Source organism: Argopecten irradians, chromosome 3 (assembly GCF_041381155.1).
Source record: "Argopecten irradians isolate NY chromosome 3, Ai_NY, whole genome shotgun sequence".
NCBI classification, from domain to species: Eukaryota; Metazoa; Mollusca; class Bivalvia; order Pectinida; family Pectinidae; genus Argopecten; species Argopecten irradians.
In genome coordinates, this window is record NC_091136.1 from 16,100,360 (window position 1) to 16,124,919 (window position 24,560).

General features: G+C 33.7%; 2 protein-coding genes across 3 annotated transcripts in view; one reads left to right on the forward strand and one right to left on the reverse strand.

Moving 5' to 3' along the window:
* Positions 1-200: 200 nt before the first annotated feature.
* On the forward strand, positions 201-3,390 carry LOC138317671 (beta-1,3-galactosyltransferase 1-like). The gene is made up of 2 exons (XM_069259495.1): positions 201-351; positions 1,471-3,390. The coding sequence occupies exon 2, from the start codon at positions 1,581-1,583 to the stop codon at positions 2,637-2,639; it is 1,059 nt and encodes a 352-aa protein (XP_069115596.1). The 5' UTR covers positions 201-351; positions 1,471-1,580; the 3' UTR covers positions 2,640-3,390.
* Positions 3,391-3,839: 449 nt separating this feature from the next.
* The window catches only part of LOC138317672 (uncharacterized), a 329,361-nt gene continuing 308,640 nt past the window's right edge, over positions 3,840-24,560 (reverse strand). The window contains exons 10-16 of one of the 2 annotated variants that reach the window (XM_069259496.1): positions 21,621-21,647; positions 17,135-17,218; positions 16,321-16,611; positions 14,367-14,402; positions 12,599-12,739; positions 12,018-12,078; positions 3,840-10,313 (exon numbers count right to left, since the gene is read on the reverse strand). In XM_069259496.1, coding sequence (XP_069115597.1) covers positions 8,363-10,313; positions 12,018-12,078; positions 12,599-12,739; positions 14,367-14,402; positions 16,321-16,611; positions 17,135-17,218; positions 21,621-21,647 — 2,591 coding nt within the window. In that variant the 3' untranslated portion in view covers positions 3,840-8,362. The remainder of the gene's footprint in view (positions 10,314-12,017; positions 12,079-12,598; positions 12,740-14,366; positions 14,403-16,320; positions 16,612-17,134; positions 17,219-21,620; positions 21,648-24,560) is intronic. The other variant, XM_069259498.1, reaches the window with a different exon arrangement.

A 24,560-nucleotide genomic window follows, 5' to 3' on the forward strand; every position in this document is an offset into this window, starting at 1 on the left:
CAGAATTTCTGTGTTCATGTCGTTACATGACAATGAACAGTATAGGGTGGCCTATAGGGCCTATTTCACTGTGTACTCGGTATAACAGCTCCTATCTATCGGACGAGTCTGTCAGGTATTTACTGTGGTAGTGCATTGTTGTAACCATAAACATCACCCCTATTTAAGGACAATGGTCACTGTTCTGCGCCACTGAAGCTCTATATAGCCGTACAGAAATACAAGAAACACATTAGTCTGAGTATTTAATTCCAATTAAATTCTTACACGGGTCAAATGCACATACTGCTCAGGTGATTTGAAATAAATACCAGGTACTCGTTAACTTCATGCTGGAATATTCCAACCCGGGTAAGTATTACTATACCGCATCTTTCGCGATTATCAATTTATTTATTGAAACGTCCACATTTTGTTATTTTGTAGAATGATCTGCAACTAATAATATTTTACAGTAGCATTTGTCATAGGTACTAGAACACCTAAATGTGCTGATTATAGAGGATATGATAATTACACTTGTAAGGTCTGTAATTGAATATCTAATAGCTAATTCATTATTTTGGTGAGTTTTACATTGCTGAACGTTCTATTGTTTAGGTTATTTGAGGACAACCTGTCCTGTGTGTGATATGTTGAGTTCTGTTTACGTGTGTGCGTTCGTGTCGGAAGATTGTCATTCTGATTTAAATACAGATCCTTATTATCGCTTCAGAAATATTTCGTGTACGTAGTCATCTGGCACAGATGGCACAATAATGCGTAATGTAAATGTATAATAGGACGAAATGACGTTTTCAATTAATGTAGCAATGTTAGAATGTACGTAGTCATCTCGCCCTTATGGCACAATAAAGCTTGATGTTATTGTATAATCGGACGAATTGACGTTTTCAAATGAAGAAGCAATGTGTAGAAAATTCGTTTAATTTGAAGTACATGTGGTATAAAGGTCATCTAAACATGACCACTTATGGAATGTTGTCAGATCCTCTATTGAACGGAGAGGTTATAAGGATCTGAATTTCAATAAGATTTGAAGACAGTAGTCTGTTTCACTGTGTCTCTCTAGGTCTGGTTTATACGTACAGTGCTAAATCACTGAGTAATAAATATAGAATACATTAAAATGACAAAACAGTAATCATATAATCTTTACGATAGATATTAAGAAATTACAGAAACTACCATTTCATAAATTCTAAACAATTGTTATCAGGAAGAAGTTACACAGTTAGATTAATACAACTGTTGTTTTTAGCATCTTTAGGCACAAAAAAAAACACAACATTTTTCTCCATCTTAAATGGCCAGTGTAGATGGTAAACAATAGCTGAAACTTTGCTACCTATCAATACTATGGAAAACGTGATACTCTCTGCATTCAGAAACAATGACGTAAACTGATTTCGAAGAATATTCAGTAATGTTGCGACTGATCAATTTCCTTATATACTTTCTATATTGCAGGTACGTGTATATGAAGAGAACATTGAATAATCGTACAACCGATAATTGAATCTACGTATACAGTTGTCTACCTTTAGTGTAACTACAGCTATAATACATCACCACCAAGCATGGGGAGGAGATTCAAGAAAATGAAATTCGCTGCATACAACGAACTATTCTATATGTTTGCTACACTCATCTTTTTCTCAATAATTACCACTATATTTTACCACATGTTTTTAATTACAAAGACACAGAGTAAGACAGGACCGAGAAAACTCAAACGCACCACAAACGTTAGTCACGTGGTTATTACCTCGGAACCACATGACATTGAAAATCTTACAACGAGGCCGGAGTTATGTGAAAAGTGTTTTCCACATAATTTTAGATTTTTGATTGACAACGTGGACATTTGTAATACAGACTCCGAGCTCGGTTATGGGTCGGATATCGACGTGTTGATATTGATAACAACTGCGCATGCGCATTACAGTCGCCGTGAAGCTTTGCGCACAACTTGGCTTACAGGGACTAAATACAACAAAGGAAATGTTAGATATGCGTTCCTATTAGGACTGTCTGAAAATCAAACCGAGAACTCTCAGATAAAAAAGGAGAACGATATTTATCATGATATTCTACAAGAAGATTTTGTAGATTCGTATAAAAATCTAACGTTAAAAACCATTATGGGTCTTAAATGGGCTAAAACAAGGTGCGATCATGCATGGTATTTACTGAAGAGTGACGACGATGTTTACATTAATATTCCAGGACTACTGAAATCTCTGAGAAAGCATTCGAAAGGTCTGTTATCTGCAATAGGAGGGACGTGTCCAAATATGGCATTTCCGGTCAGGGACAAGAACTCTAAATTCTATGTCGACTTTCAAACCTATCCCGGACGTTACTACCCCACGTACTGCTCCGGGACAGCTTACATAATGAGCATGGGTGTGGCAAAAAAAGTATTACAAATATCGGAAAACATTCCATTTTTTCCTATCGAAGACATTTATATTGCGTTTTGCATACACAGGTTGGGTTTCCGGTTTGAAAACATTGATGGTTTCCACAGATCCTTTGTGACACCTAAACGGTGCAACTATAAGGCGGATTGGTTTGTGACGTCACATGGCGTGTCACCGACATTAGTAAAAGACATCTGGGAGACTATTTGTTGATGACATGAAGGTCTATACGATATTATCATCTTATCAGTAGAAACATATCTATCTTGAAGAATGATAACATATCGCAGTGCTAAATGTTGCGTGTTTGCCATGTACAATTAAGATATTGCTTTATTTGAATAGTATTAATTGCCGTGCTTATTAAAAACTGAATTTCAATCACAATGCTTTTCTTTTGCACTTTGGCTCAAATCTCATGAAATGGTAATTATAAAATAGTTACAATTTCCAAGCCTATGATTCATTATTCGGGTAAAGTAAAACAGGAAACTCTTTAGTTGTACCATTGTCTGGCTGTTAGGGCTTAATTTGTCGAGTTGCTTGCAAACGTTGGCAACATATGCCTGAAACACATATTTTGGAAAAAGAGGCTCAGAGGGCCTGTATCGCTCACCTGGTTTGTAATGCCAAGTAATGTTCTAGTACAGGTTTATTGTTCCTTTTCTGAAGGAATTTAAATATTTACCTCCAATTTCCCTATTGGGCCCCAATCATTCTGCTCCAAGGGGTCAGGGCCAAATTTATACAAATTATGTTATGCAGAACTCTATGACTAATAGCGATTTAAAGAATTTACCACTATATCTCCCATATTGAGTCCCGCCCCTACTGCCCCCTCTATGACTAGTAACTGCTATTGAGCCTCGCCTCTCCTGACTCCAGGTAGGACAACAAAAAATTATACAAACTCTGGTCTCCTTCCACCAACGATATTTCTGGCCAAATTTGGTTACAATCCATGCAGAACTCTAGGATTAGTAGTGATTTAAAGGCCACAAGATAGCCAAACTATAACGGAGTATTGTATTTAAAGCAGCTTGTCCAGATTCGCCACAATAAAAATAATGACGTGGATTTTTACTTGAGTTTGAAATACAATAATGAATGTAAAATGTTCCTGTTGTGCTTTATTAAGACATCTGAGCAGTGAGCAGGGAGGCCGTCCTTACATGACCATACCTATCAATAGGACGTTACTTAATAAAACAAACAAACAACCAACAGTCTAATATAGCAAAAACAGAGACGATGTACAAAAAAAATGTAAGTAATTTTGCCAGTCACCAACTAGCTTTTTCAACTAAATAATATTGCTTTGTATTTACAAATATGTCGAATGTTCGTACATGTATAAATGTCGTATGTAGTGTATTTGTTTCAGTGCATAAATAAAAACAAACAAATAATATCTTATATAAAACATGTAATTCATTATAAAAGGTAGATTTTAGAGGACACCGAGTATTAGCGTTACCGGTGTAAACAGCCATTCTGAACACCTCGCACACATTCTGTCAGCATGCACCACGTGACCTAAAGTAGACTAGGATGTCATTGATACCATAAAATGATGTCTTTCACGCGTGACATTGACAGTGACGCTTGGAACCTGTCATGGCAAACCAATTGTAGATTTTGACGTATCATATACACTTTTGAATATTTTGATATGCAGTTCTATCAACCCTTCTTCACGAGTGGTATTGGTTACGCTAATCTGCGAGAGAATTTTCGTTATTTTCCCTCAGAAAATGATGAATGATTAACTGATACCCGTTCAAAAAGGTCAATAATTCTACATAACTAAAATACGGAATGACGTCGTGATAAAAATATGTTGATTTATCAATAAGGAACCCATCAGTATGAATATTAATGAAGGGCTAAAACAATACAACCAGAGCAAGCATCAACTCATCCACCCCTGTATCACCACAATGGTCTCTTCCATCACAATAAAATTAGAGACTTCACTTGAATCTCCAGGGGTGAATGAGCCATGTATAAATAGCAAATATTTTTATGACGCATGCGTACAATGGTGTGATGCACATTCACGCGCATGTGCACTCACATTTCACAATTACTCTTACAACAGTGTACACATGACCACACTGTTGGCATTTAACAGAAAACTTTTATTGTTTACATTACAATGCACGCGACTACTTAACATAAATTACTACATCAATCGCTCACTTTGATTCAATAAAGTTTTAAGTGTTTAATGAAGAAATTAAGTATTAAAATGAGACATATCAAATAAAGTAGACAATACAAATATAAATTAAGTCTTAAAATGCATGTACAAACTATCAAAATAAGATTGCCATTTTGCATGTAAATGTAAATACCTACTGAAACAAAAACTACTAAAACTATAAATATACGTTTGTTCAATACCTAAATTGATTATATATAGGATCTACATGTAAGAATAAAACATTATTAATTGTAAATCGGAAAATTAATTTTCAAAAACTATAGTTTAACTTTAAAGGGCTTTAAAATATTAATAGTAGCAAAACGAAAGTAATTAAAATTTGCCTTTATATAAGCTAGCCAATACATATCATGATAGCTTCTCATATGTAGTCAAATAAAATATATATGAAAGTGACTTTTAAAGCATTATGATCCACCTATGTGTAACACTGATTTGGGTAAATTGTAGATTTAATGAAACGTTTGAGAGTGAATATTTACCGATTATAGACCTTTGTTGAGATCCATATGGTGTTGCACCGCCTTTAAAGATTTAAATACTTATTTAAGATCCCAAGACGGTATAACCCATAGGGACGGAATTAAAGCTCCTTACTTTTCATATTAGATATGCAGTTCCTTTGGCAAATGCCAAAAGAATGATACGATGTATATGTCAATTACAAAAAAGAACAATGGCTATAGGACGTCACCCTGGAGAACTCAACGTTTGGGTAATGACGTCACAGAAGAAGGAATATGAACTCGATGTTTCTAAAAATAGATGTGTCAGCCAATGGGAATAGAGGAAAGCCAGAACATATCTAATATTGGTAAGTAATGTGGAATGTTAAAAAAACACTACAATTTAAAACAGGAAAAGTACGCCACTTCGCAAATATAGCAACTTTGCAATGTAAGATATGAAGAAAGGAACGGAAAACGAAGACAAACACGTTTTATGTGTTAATGAGCATTGCCTCTTGCGATGTCGTACCAGAATTGAGTGGAGTGGGAGAGTCATAACTCTAAATGCTCTCTTTGAATGAATTACAGTACAAGTTAGGAATATTTCGTTAAGTTAATTAAGCATACCTAGTGTGAAAAGCGTATTGGTTGGAAATGGATGCATCCGTACAACCAAACTTTTAAAACGAACGAAAAATGTCATGCCAAAATTATGTTGTATGATAAGCGCATGCAATAATCAAGGAAACTGCATGGGGGTAATGAAAATAACAACCCTGTGAAAAGTAAATAATATCACATCAAGTCTCGGTGAAAATAGCAATGGGATAAACTGTTAGTCATGTATATCTTCATGAGAAACAAATAAATAATCATAAGGAAACTGAATAAGTAGCTGCCATATTGACTTATAAACGCAACGATTTGTAACTATGGTAACCTACACACTTTTATCACACGTGCAACACGGCTGAGGTGGATGAGTAATATAGCACACATACAATCCAGCCACAATTCGTGGCACACATACAATTCAGCCACAATTCGTAAGTGCCTAGACCATGTCTAGACCATACATAATAACGACTAATTCGGTGTGCAATTGCATTAATCGTATCCTATTGATATACCATTTAAAATTAAAGCGTATGACTTCCGGCGATGCACACGTACACACACTTACACAGAAAACCCTGACGTCATCAAACATTAGCACAACGTATCTAAACATATAGCAACTCTATAAACAGCATCAATTCAAGTATACATGGTTTCAAAGAATCACATAATTAACAATAAAAGGACGAAACGATTTACTTCAAACTACCATGTATCCTTCCAAAATACTTTTTGGTACATGATCACTAAATCGGTATTTGCTCATTGGTAAAGTCTTTGGTATATATCCCAATATTATGGTTATGTAAAAATAGCTATGGATTTTGATAGGATTGCGTTGACCTCCGAATTTTTCCAGGAGTAAGGGAGGAACATTCTTTGCAGTAGTTATGGGTATTTTGGACTATTTTCGGTAGTTTTAAGTAAATCGTTGCACCCGATAAAACTTTCTGGTAATAAAACACATATCTTAGGAATCGTAGTTCATTATTGATACAGTATCCTCTAACAAACAATGTTTACACAACCATTGTGGTACATGTGGGTATATACACGAAGCACATGAACAGTTATTTCCACGGGCTTCATAATAAAACAGGAGTAGCAACACTCATATAACCTCACTCACTTATTTCAAATCATTAAATTTTCAATGACATCAGGCATATGTCACCGCCATCTGCTGTTGCCTATTAAAGCAATTCTACTATGTTCTTAAAATATCTAATTTTATGTTTCTGTTAATGAAATAAACCATATCCAATAACAGCATCTTCAAAAATGTCCATCGCCTAGATTTTGAGAACGTTTAAAGCGCTACACTGTAAACCAACTCGAGGATACTTAATTTCTTAATTTCCATTCCAAAACAATTTCGCAAAGAATAATATTCGCGGATCTAAAAACAAATGACAGGTAATTCCTATTAGTATCGTGATTTAGATCTTAGCTCATGGAGATAAACTTGAGCGAATTTACTTGGATCGCGAAATTCGTGAAAGTAAATCCCGCGCGAAAGAAGTTAGTATACAGAAATCGTAAACAGGCATGACGACAAACAGAAACATAATGTCGGTGACATATCCTGATGTTTCAGGAGAAATAGAAAACAACTGATATGTATCATATTGTATGTGATACAAGTTAACGACGTTTACGTAAGAGACCACGGTTTAAGTGATACTGATAAATACACTCAGATGACGAGGATTTTTATTGTAAACAATTGAGTTAATGTTCGTTTTATCTCTCAAAAGCAACTAGAACTGTCGCCAGAGTGGACGACTAATACCCCGCTACACAAATTTAGTAATAACTCCATAAATAAGGAACATTGTAGAACCCTACATAGTTTACTCAACTCCTCTTTATGTCAGGGTTCTGTGTACGAAATTTCTAATCAAAATCTGCCACGTACTTTAGGAATAGTTCACCGGTCAAAGTTGTGTCTACAGACAGACAACTCGATTTCAGTATACTCCCTTAACTTCAATGCGCAGGGTTACAGGAAAAGAATCTACTTGTTAAACAAGTAGATTCTTTTTTCTGTAACCATCAATTATTTTGATCCACTAGATGAATTCACTTTACGGTTTCCTTAATCCGTGTCTACAGTAAATAAATCATCATAACTCAATAAGTAACCGAAATATTATGTACTTAGGGACAAAAACGACCTCCGGCAATCGATCACAACATATATACCTGTATCTGGATACATATTGTTCTGATCAGGTCTATAAATCAAGTATAGACCTCTTCCGAAGTCAGTAATTGTATCGTTTAACAAAGAGATTCGTGTGGAATTCTGACGCACTTATTTTAGTATGATTAGCGATATGATCTTAACATTCGTCACAAAATTATGAAATCTTACAAGGTAAAACGTCAATCAAAAACATGGAATAGTTAAGGTACGTGGGACCCAAAAACGTGTCATACCATAATGGTTCATCATCAACGGTTGATGATCAACCGAGAAAGCGCGATTCTACATCGAATAATGATCCACTCATACTCAAAATATCGTCAGATTCACAAGAACACATTTCTTAACATTACATTGTCTAGCACAAGATCTATAGAGGTCTGTCCATGTCAAGCTTAACAGCGTACACAACTATACACACCCATACCCGTCATCACAACATCTCACTATCCATATCGGGGTAATAGTCCACGAAACTTTGATTGTGGATCTGTCTTTGATACTGATGGAATTCCTGGCGAAGTTTCTGGAATCGTTCTTCGGAGTTGTCGTAGCGACTCTGACGTGATGGTTTTGGATAGAGATCATCGTAAAAATTTGACGTACTGAGGCCTGTCTCGAGTGCACTCAACAGTTCGTCCCCGACGGGATGTGTACTAGAGTACCTGTTCAGTGTATCATTCACATCGAACTCATAGTTCTCGTCTCCCGAGGCTTCCCGACGAAGGCCGTAATCGGGAGGATAATGAGACGAATCTTGACTTGTGTCATGTGGGCCCAAAAGTGACGTCACAGATGCACTATTCTTTCTGTGCTGCCGCCATGGACTGGACGATCTAGTGTTCTTACTACCAATACCACTACTGCCCGAGTCTGGCGTGGTGTCGTCCCCATTGAAGCCTCGTGAATCAGAGGAAGGCCGCATACGACTGCTGGAACTCCCCCGACCCGAGCTACTAACACTATATCTATTGCCAGTACCCCTGTCTGATTTAAAAAAGTCTAAGTTATAGCCGTACGGCCAACCATGGCGGTCTATATCGATCCTGGACGGAAATTCGGTATCAGAATGAGACAGCCGGCCTGTATGCGGAGGTACGGGGACATCCTGGTCGGGGTAAAGAGATGTTCTATGGGGGAGCACGCTGTCAGACAAATATGTCATTCTGCCAGGAACCACCGGTGGAGGTCGGTCATCGAAGCTATGATCAAGCTCCTGGCCTGAACTTCTACTAGCTGACCGTGTCCGTAGGGCGCGTGGTCCACGACGCACGCGATCTACAGCCCCTTGAAGATGTTCCCGCGTGTAACCTGCTTTTCCCAAATTGTCTTTCTGATTAGGAGGGACTCTAGCCACCTGACGACTCCGCCCAGAAGTCCCATCTAGCGTTCTTTCAATCACTGTAAAATCCGAATTGTCAAAATGAACCCTAGATGTGGAACGTGAACCGTCGTCACGTAACGTATTGTCTGTTGACCTCGAACTGTCGAAGGAATGTGGCCCAGTACCGTCCGATCTGGACAGAGGATGAAGCCTTGGCAGTATATCATGCGACCTATCAAATGACCTATCTAATGATTTATCTACAAATGAAGGATGAACCGAACTCAAATCTTCCACACCGAACTGATGATCGAAGCTTTCGTTGACTGGATCACCAGTCAAATATGTTTGATATGACGAAGGTTTCATGGAACTATGTCTTGGGAATGTTGGTCGACCCGCACTGGATCTATTGCCCACCGGCGGGCTAAACACATCATCCGTGTCAGCAGGATAACTATAGGGATCACCGCTGCCCCAATGTCGATGCGGCCCCATGTACACCTCTGGCGTATAGGGCACTCTGTAACCACGGGGAAGGGGAGGTCGTTTAGGGGCAAACCCGTTCTCATCATCCGTTTCATCATCAGCATCACTGTTATGATTTTTATCCGACACAGGCGAACGTAGCATAGGATATGATTTATCCTTTAGCTGAGTGACAGAGAGCTGTACACTATCTTTGATAGAACCACCACTGTCGGGGGACGTCCAGCGCCTCCCCACTCCCACTCGACTGTCACTTACACTCCCGAAAGCGCTGTCATTTATTTGTCGGTCAGTCGTGTCTGGTTTAGAAAATCGACCTCTTCCGGTCTGCGATCGTCTCCCGTTGGAACTCCTAGACACGCTCCGACGTACACTCCTACTGGGATCCACCAGACATTTATCGGGATCAAACACCCGACTGTCTTGGAAATACGCGCTAACTGGCAAAGTGTCCTCCCTGTAGAATCCATTGGAATGAGGCACCACAAAGATCCCGTTCCCGCAATCCACGCTATTCAAAGAGCCTGTTCCTCCAATCGCGTCCCAGCTATCCCATTCTGGCGCATTTTGACTGCAGAATGAAATAAAAAATTGACTTAGTGTTACTAGTACCTGCATACGTAAAGTATATAAAATATCTCTGTATATATGCGAGAATATCAATTACTTCAGATGACTTTTAAGAAATAAATAGAAATATTTGTCTTTCATCAGCTAATACAATTGAGACAAAATAAATAGCTTCCACATAAGAAGTAGCTAAGAATATCTGAGCATATATATTGGCATGGAATATTCTAGACAGTGAGTTAGATTTGAAAACATGAAAGAAACTACTCTCTTGATGTAGTATATTGTGTTTTAATATCGTGCTGTTGAAGTATTATTGAAAAGTAAATTCAATACACAGAGAAAAGAAAGCTACAAGGTACATAGGACATCATTGCCTGTGAAATATTAGTAGTATATTACATTATCAAAATTTTATCTATCTCAAACACTGTTATAAAATAAAATTCTTGGCAAAAATACGTTGATAAAAAGTGATTAGCAAAAGGAGAAGGTGAGATAATACATAATTAAGAAAGCGAACTGAAGTATGGAAATGAAATAAAAGTACTTGAAGATATAGTGTATTTTAAGACATGGGTATATTTTCTAAAATGTGCGATTTCTGTGATAAAAAAATAATTTGAAGTTGCAGCATTACTTTGGATAAATTTCAGAAAACAGAATTTATAGAATTTTGTCAAAGTACAAAAAATATATTTATATTCTACAATTGATTAGAAGCAACCAGATTCTAACAATGCCTGAAAACAAATTTCTACTTTTCTTATTCTAAGGTAAGGACAGTTCATCATGGAATAGCAGGACTGAATTTCAAGACATAAAACAGAACACCGTCTTACAACTCAAACGTTCAGGAGAGAAATAAACTAATGGGTCAAAGTTCAGTAGTCAAAAAGGCAAGTAAATAACAGGGAGAAACAAAAGTGAGCATTATAAATGCTGCAGGGGTTCAGAACGAGGCAGACTGTCATGACAGTAGAGAATGGACAAAGTAAGTATAGGGAACGGTACGTAACCAGGAATATAGTTCAGGAAAAGGTAGTAACAAACGAAAGCATTATATTTTACAGAGTTTAGGAAGACCACCACGAGAGTGGGGGATGTATAAGGTAAATGTGGAGAAAGGTAAGTAGCCAAGAGTGCAGGACAGGAAAGGGAGAAACAAAAGAAAGCACTAAAAGGCTAAGAAACAAGACCACCATCACAAAAGACACATATCATTGTAATATATAAATATAATCAGCAGATAAAAGGTAACTTAACACAACTCTATAACATAACAATTTCAACAACAATATCAACTAATAATAACAAGAATATCATGCAGGGCAATTTTAACCAATCACATGACAGTGGATTAAATTTTCGGCCAATCAAAGTTTTTGCTTTACTTCACCTTTCTTGTCTATCCTGTGGTTGTCATGGTGATGTTAAATAAAACAAATCGGTTGTTATTTGCCTTATATAGAAATTTAGTTTAATATAATTTAAACGCTGTTATGAAATATTATACAATCATGAATGTACATAATTTTAAAGAAAACTGATCAGCAGAAATTTACAAATAAATCCATGAAGGGATATTTCATTTTTCCTTTATATTATATTACGTTATGTGACTTGAACATAGTATATAAATGTTGTTGTGATATAAATATATGAACATATATATTAATGTTATAGTTTCATAGATAATACTTACGTTCTATTAATAGGCATATGTGAATCCATTTCATCCGCTGGGCCTATGTATTTAACATTTCCTACAAAATATTAAGAAAACATATATTATTGTATGTACTAAAACAAAGTTAAATTAATGACAGAGTAATAGCCTTTATTCTTCCAATTCAGGTACGTTTAATTAGAAAATCAGTACAAACGATAACAACGTTTTGGTTTCTTTTCATCCTCAAGAACATGGTGTCAGATAGGAATAAAAGCCTACTTGTCACAAACACAAAGCACTCGTTATGCTTCTCTCTACAAATGTGATGCTCTCCTATATACAGTAGTATACTTCAGTACTTTGATATAGATATGAGATTTATAATCACAAGTAACAAGTGAAAGGATTCCAAAAGGGATTTTGATGAGAGGTCTTTCAAAATCAGGAGATTACTGTATTTTTTATTGATACCAAAAGGTAAGGGGATAGGAAGTCTAAATTCGGGAATTTCCCCAACAGGATCGGGAATTTTGTCAGAAAGACACTACATAATTAGTTCATGGAGTTTATTTTATTCTCTCCAGATATACACCACTTGCTTAGATGAGTCTTACCATATTTGTCTCCTCTATGTCGCTCTTTCCGTCGACTGCACATCACAGCAATGATAACAAGGAGAATGGCAACGAGGAGAAAAAGTAGGCCACCAACTATACCGCCAATTTCTGCTTGAGACAGGAAAATACCTGTAGGTTCTAAAAATGATAAAACACAGGTAAATAAAGTGAAAGTACAATATATCTTATTTAGGATATATGTACATCTTTATAGAAATGTGACATGCATTTTGTTACCATCATTTCTGTTTCAACCTTTCTATTCTCCATGTCTTTGTTTTTTCCACAATATAAACAAACGTTAAACTATGAAATAACTATCATACATAGAATTAATGCTGACAAAAATATTACTATTTTTTTAAGAAAAAAAATCTTTTCAAAAACGTGACATTGAATCACATATAAAATGTTACAGTATTTGTTTTCAAGTATTTGGAAGTTTAAGTACAGAATCTCTCATGTTTAATAAATAATTACAATTTCATTACAAAATCAAACTTAAAAAAAAAGTTTCATATTAAATTTACAATATATAAAGCTCATAATATTTTCATTACTTGATGCCCCGATAAATCCCGCTTCTTATTGAATGTTTTTTTAAAAATAATATTAACACAACAACAGATGATTTGTAAAGGGAATAATAAACAGGAAGGACAACATCTAAGATATAAGAAAAACTGACACTGAATGTGTCACCTAGACACCATGTATCTTTGATATTGATAACACAAAACGAAATGTTGATAAAACTCTCATCAAGATATTTAAAAAAATGTTTTAAATGAACAATAAATATAATGTAAAACATAAATAATATTTCATGGAAAAAACTTAAATAGCAAGGAAAGTGAAGTTAAATCTTCATTAGTTTAGGAACCATATTGGAGTAATCTAAAACCATATCTTAAATTCATCATTTTCACAAACTATATCAAGTATATCAACTGGATATTTGCAAACTAATATTTACTAGGTAATTGTCTTTAAGGATTTTATTCTTCCATTTTTCATCTGAAAATTCTCAAATTCTTATCACATCATGAGCGTGTTTTTTTTCATTATTTTTTTCTTGAGATGAATCTGAAACTTGTACTTGTGACAATCAGAGTAAACAAATAAAAATATCTGGTGAGAATTATAATCTAAATATTATGAAAATTACTGTCCTATGCTAATTCCCTAAAAATAACTTTAAAAAAGTGTGTTCAATTTTAATTCTAATTGTAGAGAAATTTTAAAGAAAATTGCTGACCTAATTTCCACAACAAATAGCATTTAACAAGTGTCCTCAATTTCAATTTATACATAACTAATTAAAAACATTTCATAATGCGAGTGAAAATATTGGTTTTGGCAAATGAACATAGTGGACAAAGTGCCAGCTGCTAAATAATGAAAAAAAAAAACACATCAAAAACTGTGAAATCGAAATTACATCATTTTTATCTGACAATACCCCATGCTTTCAGGATGAGATATACTGTAGCATCCTGGTATAATGTAGAGTTATCTGTTCTTGTGATCATCCGGTAATAAAAAATATATCAATTACTTTGAAAGGAACTAATGATTTAGTAAATTATTTACTTATCACAAGAGCAGGTACCTGTACATTATCCACTATACCAAATGGTGAATTGAACCTGGTAAAAGCTAAAATACCCTATATAGGTAAAAACACATCGTAAAACAATGGGTGTGAACCAAAAATGGGATCACAAAAATGATAAAAGAAATAATCTCAGTAGAATATATATACCAGCTTCCAGATCGGCCATGCTAATACTGGTGGTCACTGTAAAGGGAAGTGTTATAATGCTGATAAATATGGGGTATCCTGATCAGATATAATAGGGGCAGGTTAGAGGTCAGGGTGGGGCATGGGATGGGCGGTTAATATCAAGTCAGAAAGGGTGATAAAACAGGACGAGAAATGTCTCAACCAAACAGACTGGGAATCATTTTTAGTTCTGGAGGAGTTACTTCCCATTATGTATTAGCTTCAGAGATGTTTCATCTAAAGAGATGAAGATTGAAAATCATTTTCAGTTCTGCAGAAGTTACTTCCCATTAAGCAGTAGCGTCAGACAGCTTTCAGAGTTGCATCCAATTGTATATTATCATATACACAGTGAAATGCAATGTTGAGTTATACAATCTTCATGCTTTGTATTTGTCAACGAAATAAAGATGGATATTTTCCTGTCATATATTTGCTGTTTTGTTTTGAAAGTCCATCAACAAATTTCCCCATTTTTTTCAAAGTTTACCAAGATTTTGTACTCAATACTAGCACATCACACATAACATTTCACATTGATAACACAAACAAGTTTTAATTTAAACGTTATAAGATTGTCTGAGTTGTCATCCTTGCATGAGTTACCCCCCTTGCTTGTGTAGAAAAGATGAAAACAAGATAGACAGTGGTGCTGGTACCAATCTGATTTAATCATCTGTTCAGGGATTTGTAGTATTAATTGTTTTCTGGTTAACAGTCCTGGAAGTACGGGAATTCTATCTTCAATTTTCATACAATTTTAATAGAAAAGGGGAGGGATGTTTCTTACATTTATTTGTAATTTCTTTTTGTGCCTTAATTTTTTTCTGAACTTGTGTGAAGTAAAAGTTGACACTCACACTGTATGGTTATAGAATTGACCACCTGTGATATGACATCTGACATTTCCATTGTCTATAGGTCTGGTTTGAATTTTGAAATCTAATTTACAAAACTATACCATCTCAATTGATAAATTAAGCCATAAGAAAATTTAATATAAATTTTCTAGAATGTTGATTATTTTCAACAAGGGAGTGAATGAACTGCCAAGGTCATATTTAAAATGTTGGAAATGAGCTTTAGAATTCCCCAAAATCATAACACCAATATGTGAACTTTGTATGTACAGACAGATATCAAAAAGAACAATTTCAAATGCAATAGGCGTATGTGCTTAACACAATGTCATCCCAATGGGACCCCAATAACAGTATATTTTTAGAAGGTTTTTTTACGCTAGCAACATGGCCAGAAAGCTATGAACAGATGATTACAATCAGATTATACTGGTACCATACAACAAAAGATAGAAACATAGGTATCAAATGGTGTGTCAGCCAAGAGTCAAACTGCAAACCATTCCTTCAATCAAGCTTTTAAAACTATCACATCTCATTACTTATCAGAAACTGATAATAATTACTATCAACAGTATATGTGTAAGACATGAGAGGAAAATATAGAAATAAAATTAGATATAAGTTTAACCCCTGTTCACCACCTTTTCTATTATTAAATCATAAATTGGATATTAGAACATGATTCTATCCAAATGCTCATACACATCATTATAAAGATATTTTATAACTGTAGTTATTGACTCATTAGGCCATACTTTTTATCTATACACATTGTATATATGATATACAAATGCTGCTGTGAATCCTGATCCCTTGAACAAAGCTTTGTTTTATTTTCTTGCGAGATGTGACTCCAGGGTCATGAAACATTAGCGACATATTTTTTGGCTTAGCAAGTCAAAAACAGTATTTCTTTTAACGTTTGATTGACAAAATTTAGACTTTTGCACCTTTTCTAATTCAAAATTCTCTCAACATATAATTGGTATTAGTTCATTTTGTTACCATGACAAGATTACTCCAAAAGCGTATTGGACATATCAGTATATACTAAAGTTTTGAGGATTTACCTGCAGCAGGAGTTGTTACTATGGCGACGGCACTCGGGTAACTGTATGACAACACACTATAGGCATACACACGGAACCTGTACGTAGTCGATGGATCCACCTTTTCGTAGAAGTAGGAAGCCAAAGGAAATTTAACATGGTCATTAAATTTGACCCAGCGATTGGTTGTTGTCATTTCTATGACATAATAGAAAATTGTTGTGTTGGCATCATTGGCTGGCTGCCAGGAAATTCGTATCCCACCATTTTCGTTTCTAGCTGTGACATTTTTGGGAGGAAATGGTCTTGGACCTGCAAATTTGAGGAATGATTAGAAATATAAAACAATACCAAAGTAGTAAAAATAAGAATTAATGTATAAAACAAATAATTTCAGTAGAATAGTGGAATAAAATGAGGAGGAAACTTATTTATAAGAGCTCGGAGATTTGCTTACGTTTTGCCAAGTTCTACACTAATGATATTAAAAACCCATTGTAAATTTTCTTATTTTAGTGACCATTCATAAATGATTCTTAAATGGAACTGCTAGTTTTGCAGTCTACTTTTCTTCAGTATTGTGCATATATTTTTATCATTATAAACATGTGAAATTAACTGAAAAAAAATCAGTATTGAAAATTATAGAATTTATCAAGGTTGGTCTCTGCCTCTTCTCATTGATTTTTCCTATTCTCTTTTTGGAGCCTTTAAAATCTTTCAAATCTTAAAGGATGGAATTGCTGTTTAGTGTGGTTTTCATCTTAAATAGAGACTTCTGCATCCAACAAACAAGCTGAGAAGCCGTTAATCACTCTATGACCAACAAACTTACCAAGGGGTTTGTCTAAAGAAGGATGATAAACTTGTCCGTTTGTGGGGTCCGTTGGTAGAGCAGTAGGCAAGGTGCCTGTGTTACCTGTAACATTAATCAAGGTATTTATAGTTTATCATCATAACTGGTCAGAAATAAAGACTCACTGGCAGGTGTAATAAGCATTGTTTGAATCATAATGATGATGATTATTTTTGTACCTTGACATGTACAGTTGATTTTTAATGATAATACCATGAACTCATGAAGTCATCATTGATATTTTTGAAGAATAAACAACTTGAATATCTCTCTGAACCACTGTATTTACAGTACAATAATATACAGAATAGGAACACAGCACACAAATTTTGAAATATAGTTAATTCTCTTTATTTTGAAGCAGGAAGGACTAGACCAATTCACAGTTTAGAATTATAATAATTTGGATACTCAATGTAATGCTTCATCTGTATGAGATAAACAGTTTTCTCTAATGAACATCAAAAATACTAAGATCGTTGAAGACAGATTTGACTATCTGTACAATAAGATTTATGCGGTCACTATAAACAGCTAATTCTAATGAGAGGAAAGATAAAGATATGTACATATTTTTGCTTTAAATCTTTGAAGCACTTTTGCGCTGTAAGCACTGCGCAGAAATGCAAGCTCTTATATAGAGCGCTCATTGCAAACATAAGCTGCTTGCCAGCTGCATGATGGTAAATGACGAAAATTTTGAGTTAAGAAAATTGTAAAGTTTTGAGCGATGCTTGGCTGGGACAAATGAAACATTAAAGGATATTGGCTTGTGTGTCAGATGATCAAGAATATGTATTACAAACACTAGTCTTATCACTTCAACAGTATAGAAGAAAATGTGGAACTTTGTCTGATATGAACTAAAAGGTATGTATGGTTTGAGCCCTTTTTGTCCCCACAAATAATTGATCATTGTTTTAAATAATTGTTATTGTATTTAAATATTTAGTACATCCCTGATTCAATTATAATGAAAGTTTTTGAGCTTTGCAGCTTAAGTTGCCATAGTAACAATTTGAAATATGTGTAAATAAAGAAAATTTGAAAATTTGATCATTTTTTTGTCTGTTTTTTTTTATAGTTTTTGTTTAAAAAACAACAGAATGCTATCTTGAACAAACTTAATATTTTCTGAGAATATGAAGGCACTTAAAAACACATTTAGGAGAAATATAAAGTATGTTTGATAATCTGATCAATGGTAATACTGGATGAAAAATTTTGTCATATTGACAAATGTTTAGGATTAGGTTACCATGGCAGTTGCAATGATAAACAATTTTCATATCAATTGTTATAATCAGGGATGTACTCAATATTTGAAATTCAACAATTTAATCACTAAATAACAAGTTTGACAGATTTTACAGATTTATAGGCTGAAAAGGGCACAAACCATACATAGTCCTTTCTGAAAAATTCTCAGCATTTTTTGCATGCATATATATAGTCTTGTCTAAAATAATATGTTTGTTAGTAGATAAATTAAGAATTAAGCTGCAGTCATCTTGTATATAAATAAGGAATGTGATGATTAATTATACTGAATACCAGAGATCCAATCGCCTGTAATAATATTGATCCTGGTCATTCACATGCTTGAAAATTTGTTTGTTAGAAATAGTTTAAGATCATGCTTATACATTTACACGATTATTGTATTATTTTTGTACATTTCTTCCTCATTTTTGATCTACAGAAAATATATTTAAAAAGAATCAGCTAGAGTATATACATCTAAAATAGAATACTTCTAAAGCAAAGATATATACGCAAAACCTGCATAATCCTTAACAATTTTGTCTCCTCTGACGATGATTCAAGTTTTACATCGTTAGACAATCATTTTATTTTATAACTCATTTACATAATATAATTGATCATAAATGTTCTTATTCACCCCTGAAGACACAGTTGAACTCTTCTCCTTTCAAAGCTGGACCAGTTCATTATGAAATATCAGGGATGGATATTAAGTTACCCAGTAAGGGGTAAATAAGTTAAGTTTCTGGATGAAAGATTATACAGGTTTGATTGCGATAGTGCATTTATGTCTTTTGATGACATAATCTATCTATCTATTAATAGATTATTAGCTAATTATCTATTTATAAATAATTAATTAACTAAATATCTATCTAAAATCAATCAACATTTTTCGACTTCCTGTCTGATACAACTCACAGAGTTTGCAAAATTGTTAAATAGCTGTCAACATCACATGACATTCATTTCATTGAAACACGAACACAAGCATGAATGTTACTTTGCTGACTGATGTTGATATAATAACTGTCCAGAGATTTTGTGTAAAGACTAATTCAGAACAATTGATGTGCAAAACACAGCAAGGTCACACAAAATCATCTTCCTGTTTTTTCACATTAAGTATACAAATGCCAGTGTGACTTATGCATGTGGAAAATGCACCCCCCCGTACCTTTTTAGGTTTATTTTGCAAACATCACTTGACAGTGTAAAATAAAACTAGCATTATAGATTTTTTTTAAAATCAACCTTGTCATTTAAAGTTATATGTGCCGTATTTTTCATACTCACGAATCAAGATGAGCTTTTGATATGTTATTTATTACCAAAAGTTACCAACATTTTGAGAATTACAGTATTTTCAATGCTTACCTTTTAATTTTATGCGTACATATAAGAGTTGAAAATGATTTTTGGCAGTACTGCCAAAAATCATTATATGTACATCTATAGTGAAGTGGAATGAGTACATACGGTCGGACCATAAAGCCAAATCGTGGTTTACAATTTCATTTAGCATTTTTATAATGTTATTAGTCATTGTAAAGTAGTCTCTGCAGGTATAATTCCATATAAACATACATAAGGCATAAAAACCAACAATTTTACAGTACTTAAATTCTGTGTTGCAACTAACGTTTGTCAGACATCTGGAACCATTTGAATAATTTTTACGGCTTAATTCATCGAACCTTACGGTTTTCAATAGATTAATGAAGAAAAAAATAACATGTCAAAATTTTCGTCCAGTTACGGCACATATAACTTTAAAAAATGATTTTATATTATTATGCAGGAAGATTCACTCTTGCCATTATTATTTGTATAGGGTATATATTGATAAATGTTATGATGCAAGGTGATCCACTTTTGCTATCATCATATAATTGCAATAACGACAAGGTCTTGTGTACATGTGAAGATATCCACTTTTGCTATTATTAGTAGTAAAATGAAACATTTATTACAGTGTATTATATAACTATCATTATTGTAATATTAGATATTATATTTTAGATTTGCATTCAAAAGTAATACAAAATGATACATAAAATTTTCAATCATGTCCCACTTAAAAAAGCTTTTATTTATGCAGAAAGATTCAATTTCACCATTATCATTAGTATAATATGTAAATATAAGGTCTGGTGCAAAGATATCCACTTAAGCTATTATTAGTAGTAATATGGATAAAGGTCATAATGCAAGGGGATCCACTTTTGCTAGTATCATTATAGCAATAATAATAAGGTCTTAATGCAAGGACCAGATCCTTTAGATCCTTTCTTACTTTTATCAGCAATGCATGTAGTTTTTGTAAAGGCGAGTCCTCACTAAATTTTTAATTTTGACAAGGTACAGTACAAAGAGATTAAAAGGAGTTCTAAATTCGACAAGGCCCACAGCACTGGTCTAGGTGACTCTCATAAAACACTGTATCAATAGCATAAGCATTAATGACTAATATCATCTCTATTGCTTTCAAACATCTATGTTTGGTGAATAGATTGAAGAAAATAGACTCAGGAGCAAATAGTGTGTTATGAAGAAAATTGTGCAAGTATGAACTTTGGCTCTTAAGAGCTCACAAGAAGAGAAACATTGAAGTTGAGAATGGTAACTTTATCAAAGTGAAAGTCCTTTGAGGATGCTCTCCAAATTATCTACAATGAATGTGGTGATTGGGAAATTGCAGTACTAATTCTTCATCATCTGATGAAAGTGAAAAAAAATGGCCTACTTCAGATCCTCCCTAAGACGATATCAGTAGACTGACACTTGAACAAGTGAAGCAGATGTAACTGAGTATCTGAAAATTTCCATACACAAACCGTACAGTTTTGTAAAGTAAAAGTCAAATAATATCATACATGTGCCATTTTCACAGGGATATAAATTTTCACTGATTCACCTATAGTTTACAATGTTTTAGACAAAAATGATATTAAAAAAGATAAACAAAATACTGCTAAAAAATCTATATTATGAAAATTTTATTTGAAAATATTTTAGTGAGAAGCCTAGAATATTCAACAAAAATAATCAGCTACATAGTTGGCCTACCTAATGTGACAACAAAGATTACCTTAAAAATGATAGAAAAAATAGATAGGTAAATTTATTAAATAAAATTCAATATGAAACACAACATATAAATAAAATCAGGAAATCACAAAAATTGCTTTTATATTACCATATTGATTGCCAAGTTTATCTGCAACTACAATATAAACAAGGAAACATTATCAAAATAAAGCAGAAAACAAAAAATAAAAATAATGTCTTTTTTCATGATTTCCTCAGTTTAGGCAATATGCTATCTATACATGTAATTGCAGCTACTTTCCTTAGTCAATAAGCAAGTTAGAGTTATGTCCCCTTAGTTACAAGACTATGTTCCCTTAGTTATCAACATGGATAACTTTACCTACAATTATACATTCTCTTAGTTACCAACAACAGTTATCCATAGTTACAGCCGTAACCTTCCTTAGATACCAACAACAGATATCCATAGTTACAGCCATTACCTTCCTTAGTTACCAACAACAGATATCCTTAGTTACAGCTATATTCTTACTTAGTTAACAACAATATATATCTTTAGTTACAGCTATATTCTTCCTTAGTAACCAACTACAACAACTATCTTTAGTTACAGCTATATTCTTCCTTAGTTACCAACAACAGATATCCTTAGTTACAGCCATAAGCTTCTTTAGTTTCCAATAACAGATATCCTCAATTACAGCTATTTCTTCCTAAGTTACCGACAACATATACCCTTAATTACTATGCTTGCTTAGTTATCAACAACATATATCTTATAGTTACAGCTATATTCTTCCTTAGTTACCACAACATATATCCTTAGTTACAGCTATATGCTTGCTTAGTTACCAACAACATATATCCTTAGTTACAGCTATATGCTTGCTTAGTTACCAATAACAGATATCCTCAATTACAGCTATATTCTTCCAAAGTTACCAACAATTTATACCCTTAATTACAGTTCTATGCTTGCTTAGTTACCAGCAACATATATACTTAGTTACAGCTATATGCTTGCTTAGTTACCAATAATGCATACCATTGGTTATATATATGCTTCCTTAGTTACCAACAACATATATCCTTAGTGACAACTATATGCTTCCTTAGCTACGAACGACAAATATCCATAGTTACAGCTAATATCTCCCTTAGTTACAGTTATATGCTCTCTTAAATAGTTACCAACAACAGTTGCTGATTCGCAGAAATTTACTTTGCTAAAATAATCAGCTATTCGATAATCTATTCTGGTATATTATCTAGTTACGATCAAGTTGTGTAACTTAAGATACATCATATATCCTTTGATTGATAATTTAAGATATTTAAGTAAAAAATACATATCCTTAAGAACAACTATAAGATATACCTTGATATCCTGGGATATTCTTAATTATAGCCATAAACACCCATTGTAAAAAGATATATTTCGGATTTGACAATTATTTCCTCATTTATTTACAAAAATGTCACTTATAAAAACAGATTTCCCTGAAGTTTCTTTCATCCATTCTACTTCAGGTTTCTATTAGCAAGCAATGTCAGTACGGTATATTAATTCAAAATTTCACTAATCTGTAAAAATTTGGTAAAGCTCTAAAAATTTGAGCACATCAGAAATGATTAATTAACAATATTTATTATAAAATCTACCATTTATTTTAAAGAACAGCCCAAGCTAAGAAAAAAATCTCTTTATACAAGTGGATGTTTGCCTTCTATAGCATTAAAAAATGAACAGTTCAGCACGAGTTCAGTGTCAGTGACCTTGACCTTTGGCACTTCCAACCAAGCAAATTTGGTCCAGAACATCAACATGGAATTTGAGCTTGATCGACCTCAAGGAATATGGTGTATTGCAAAGTTATGAATATTTTATCTTTAGTAACAGTGACCTTGACCATTGACCTTCAGACTTGAATCCCAGGCCAATACTTCCTGTATGGGATATATGTGGATGGAATTTTCAGTTTGATCAGCTAATGTACGACGAACTAAAGTTATAGCATAGAAACCTCTGTGTGGATTCCCCAGCCACTGTCACTACCATAAAAACATCCATATCCTATAGAAATGTCAAATTACATGTAGTTCAATAAGCATTTTCCCATCAAACTATTTTGGAGAAAATTAATTTGGATATATACTAAAATGTCATATAGTATTGTTATCAATATTGTTAATAATGTGTCTTTACGGCACACTGGTGTCATGAACTTGACAATGTTAAGATGTGACGATGTAATGGCTATTTATATTGGTAAAGAAATACAGAGGTTTTGCAGAAGACAATATGCAAATAACTGGAGTATTCATAATTACTTGTACATTCTGTTGGGTTAAAAGCTGTCAGTGTCATAATTGAAAGTTATTTGCATGTTTCTAAACATTGGTGCATTATAATGTACTAGTGCATTAAGATCCTATAAATATGTGATGTACAGAGTCTTATATTTGTGTTTGTAATATAATCACTAAACTTGTTATGTATTCTTATACCTGGTACACATGTCACTAGCATTATAAGTTTCATGGTATGCCAACAATTTAAATCATTCCCCCCTGAAGACACATTTAGACTCTTCTAAATCAAATATAAGACCAGTCCATCATGATGTTTCAGGAGTAAATAAGTTAATATTACACAACCTGTAATGTAAGGCCATGTATGAACTGTAATCTATAGAAAAAAATCTATGTATTGCATCATTCATGAAATTGTTCCTTAGGAATTTGAAACTAATTTTTCTGTCATTTGTTCATGAATTATTATCTTAGAGCACCACAAATATTACACAGAACTCATGAATTGAAATTACCTTGTTCATAAACCTGTGATTCACAAACTAAAGTCACCAAGCAATACTTTTCCTAAACATTTTTTTTCATGTCCTTTTTCTTCATGAATTATAACAATAGTCCATGAACTTTGTGTAGTATACCCTTAAAAATAACTATATTCATTTTGAACATCTATATATGGTAATGGGGTGATTTGTAAATGTATCAAGAATAATTCTTGAAAAATTCTTAGTTCATAAGAATTCATACAAAATTCATGAATTGTGCATTAAAT

Coding starts and splice junctions, on each gene's coding strand:
- LOC138317671 (XM_069259495.1), top strand. CDS start 1,581: ATGGGGAGGAGATTCAAGAAAATGAAATTCGCTGCATACAACGAACTA.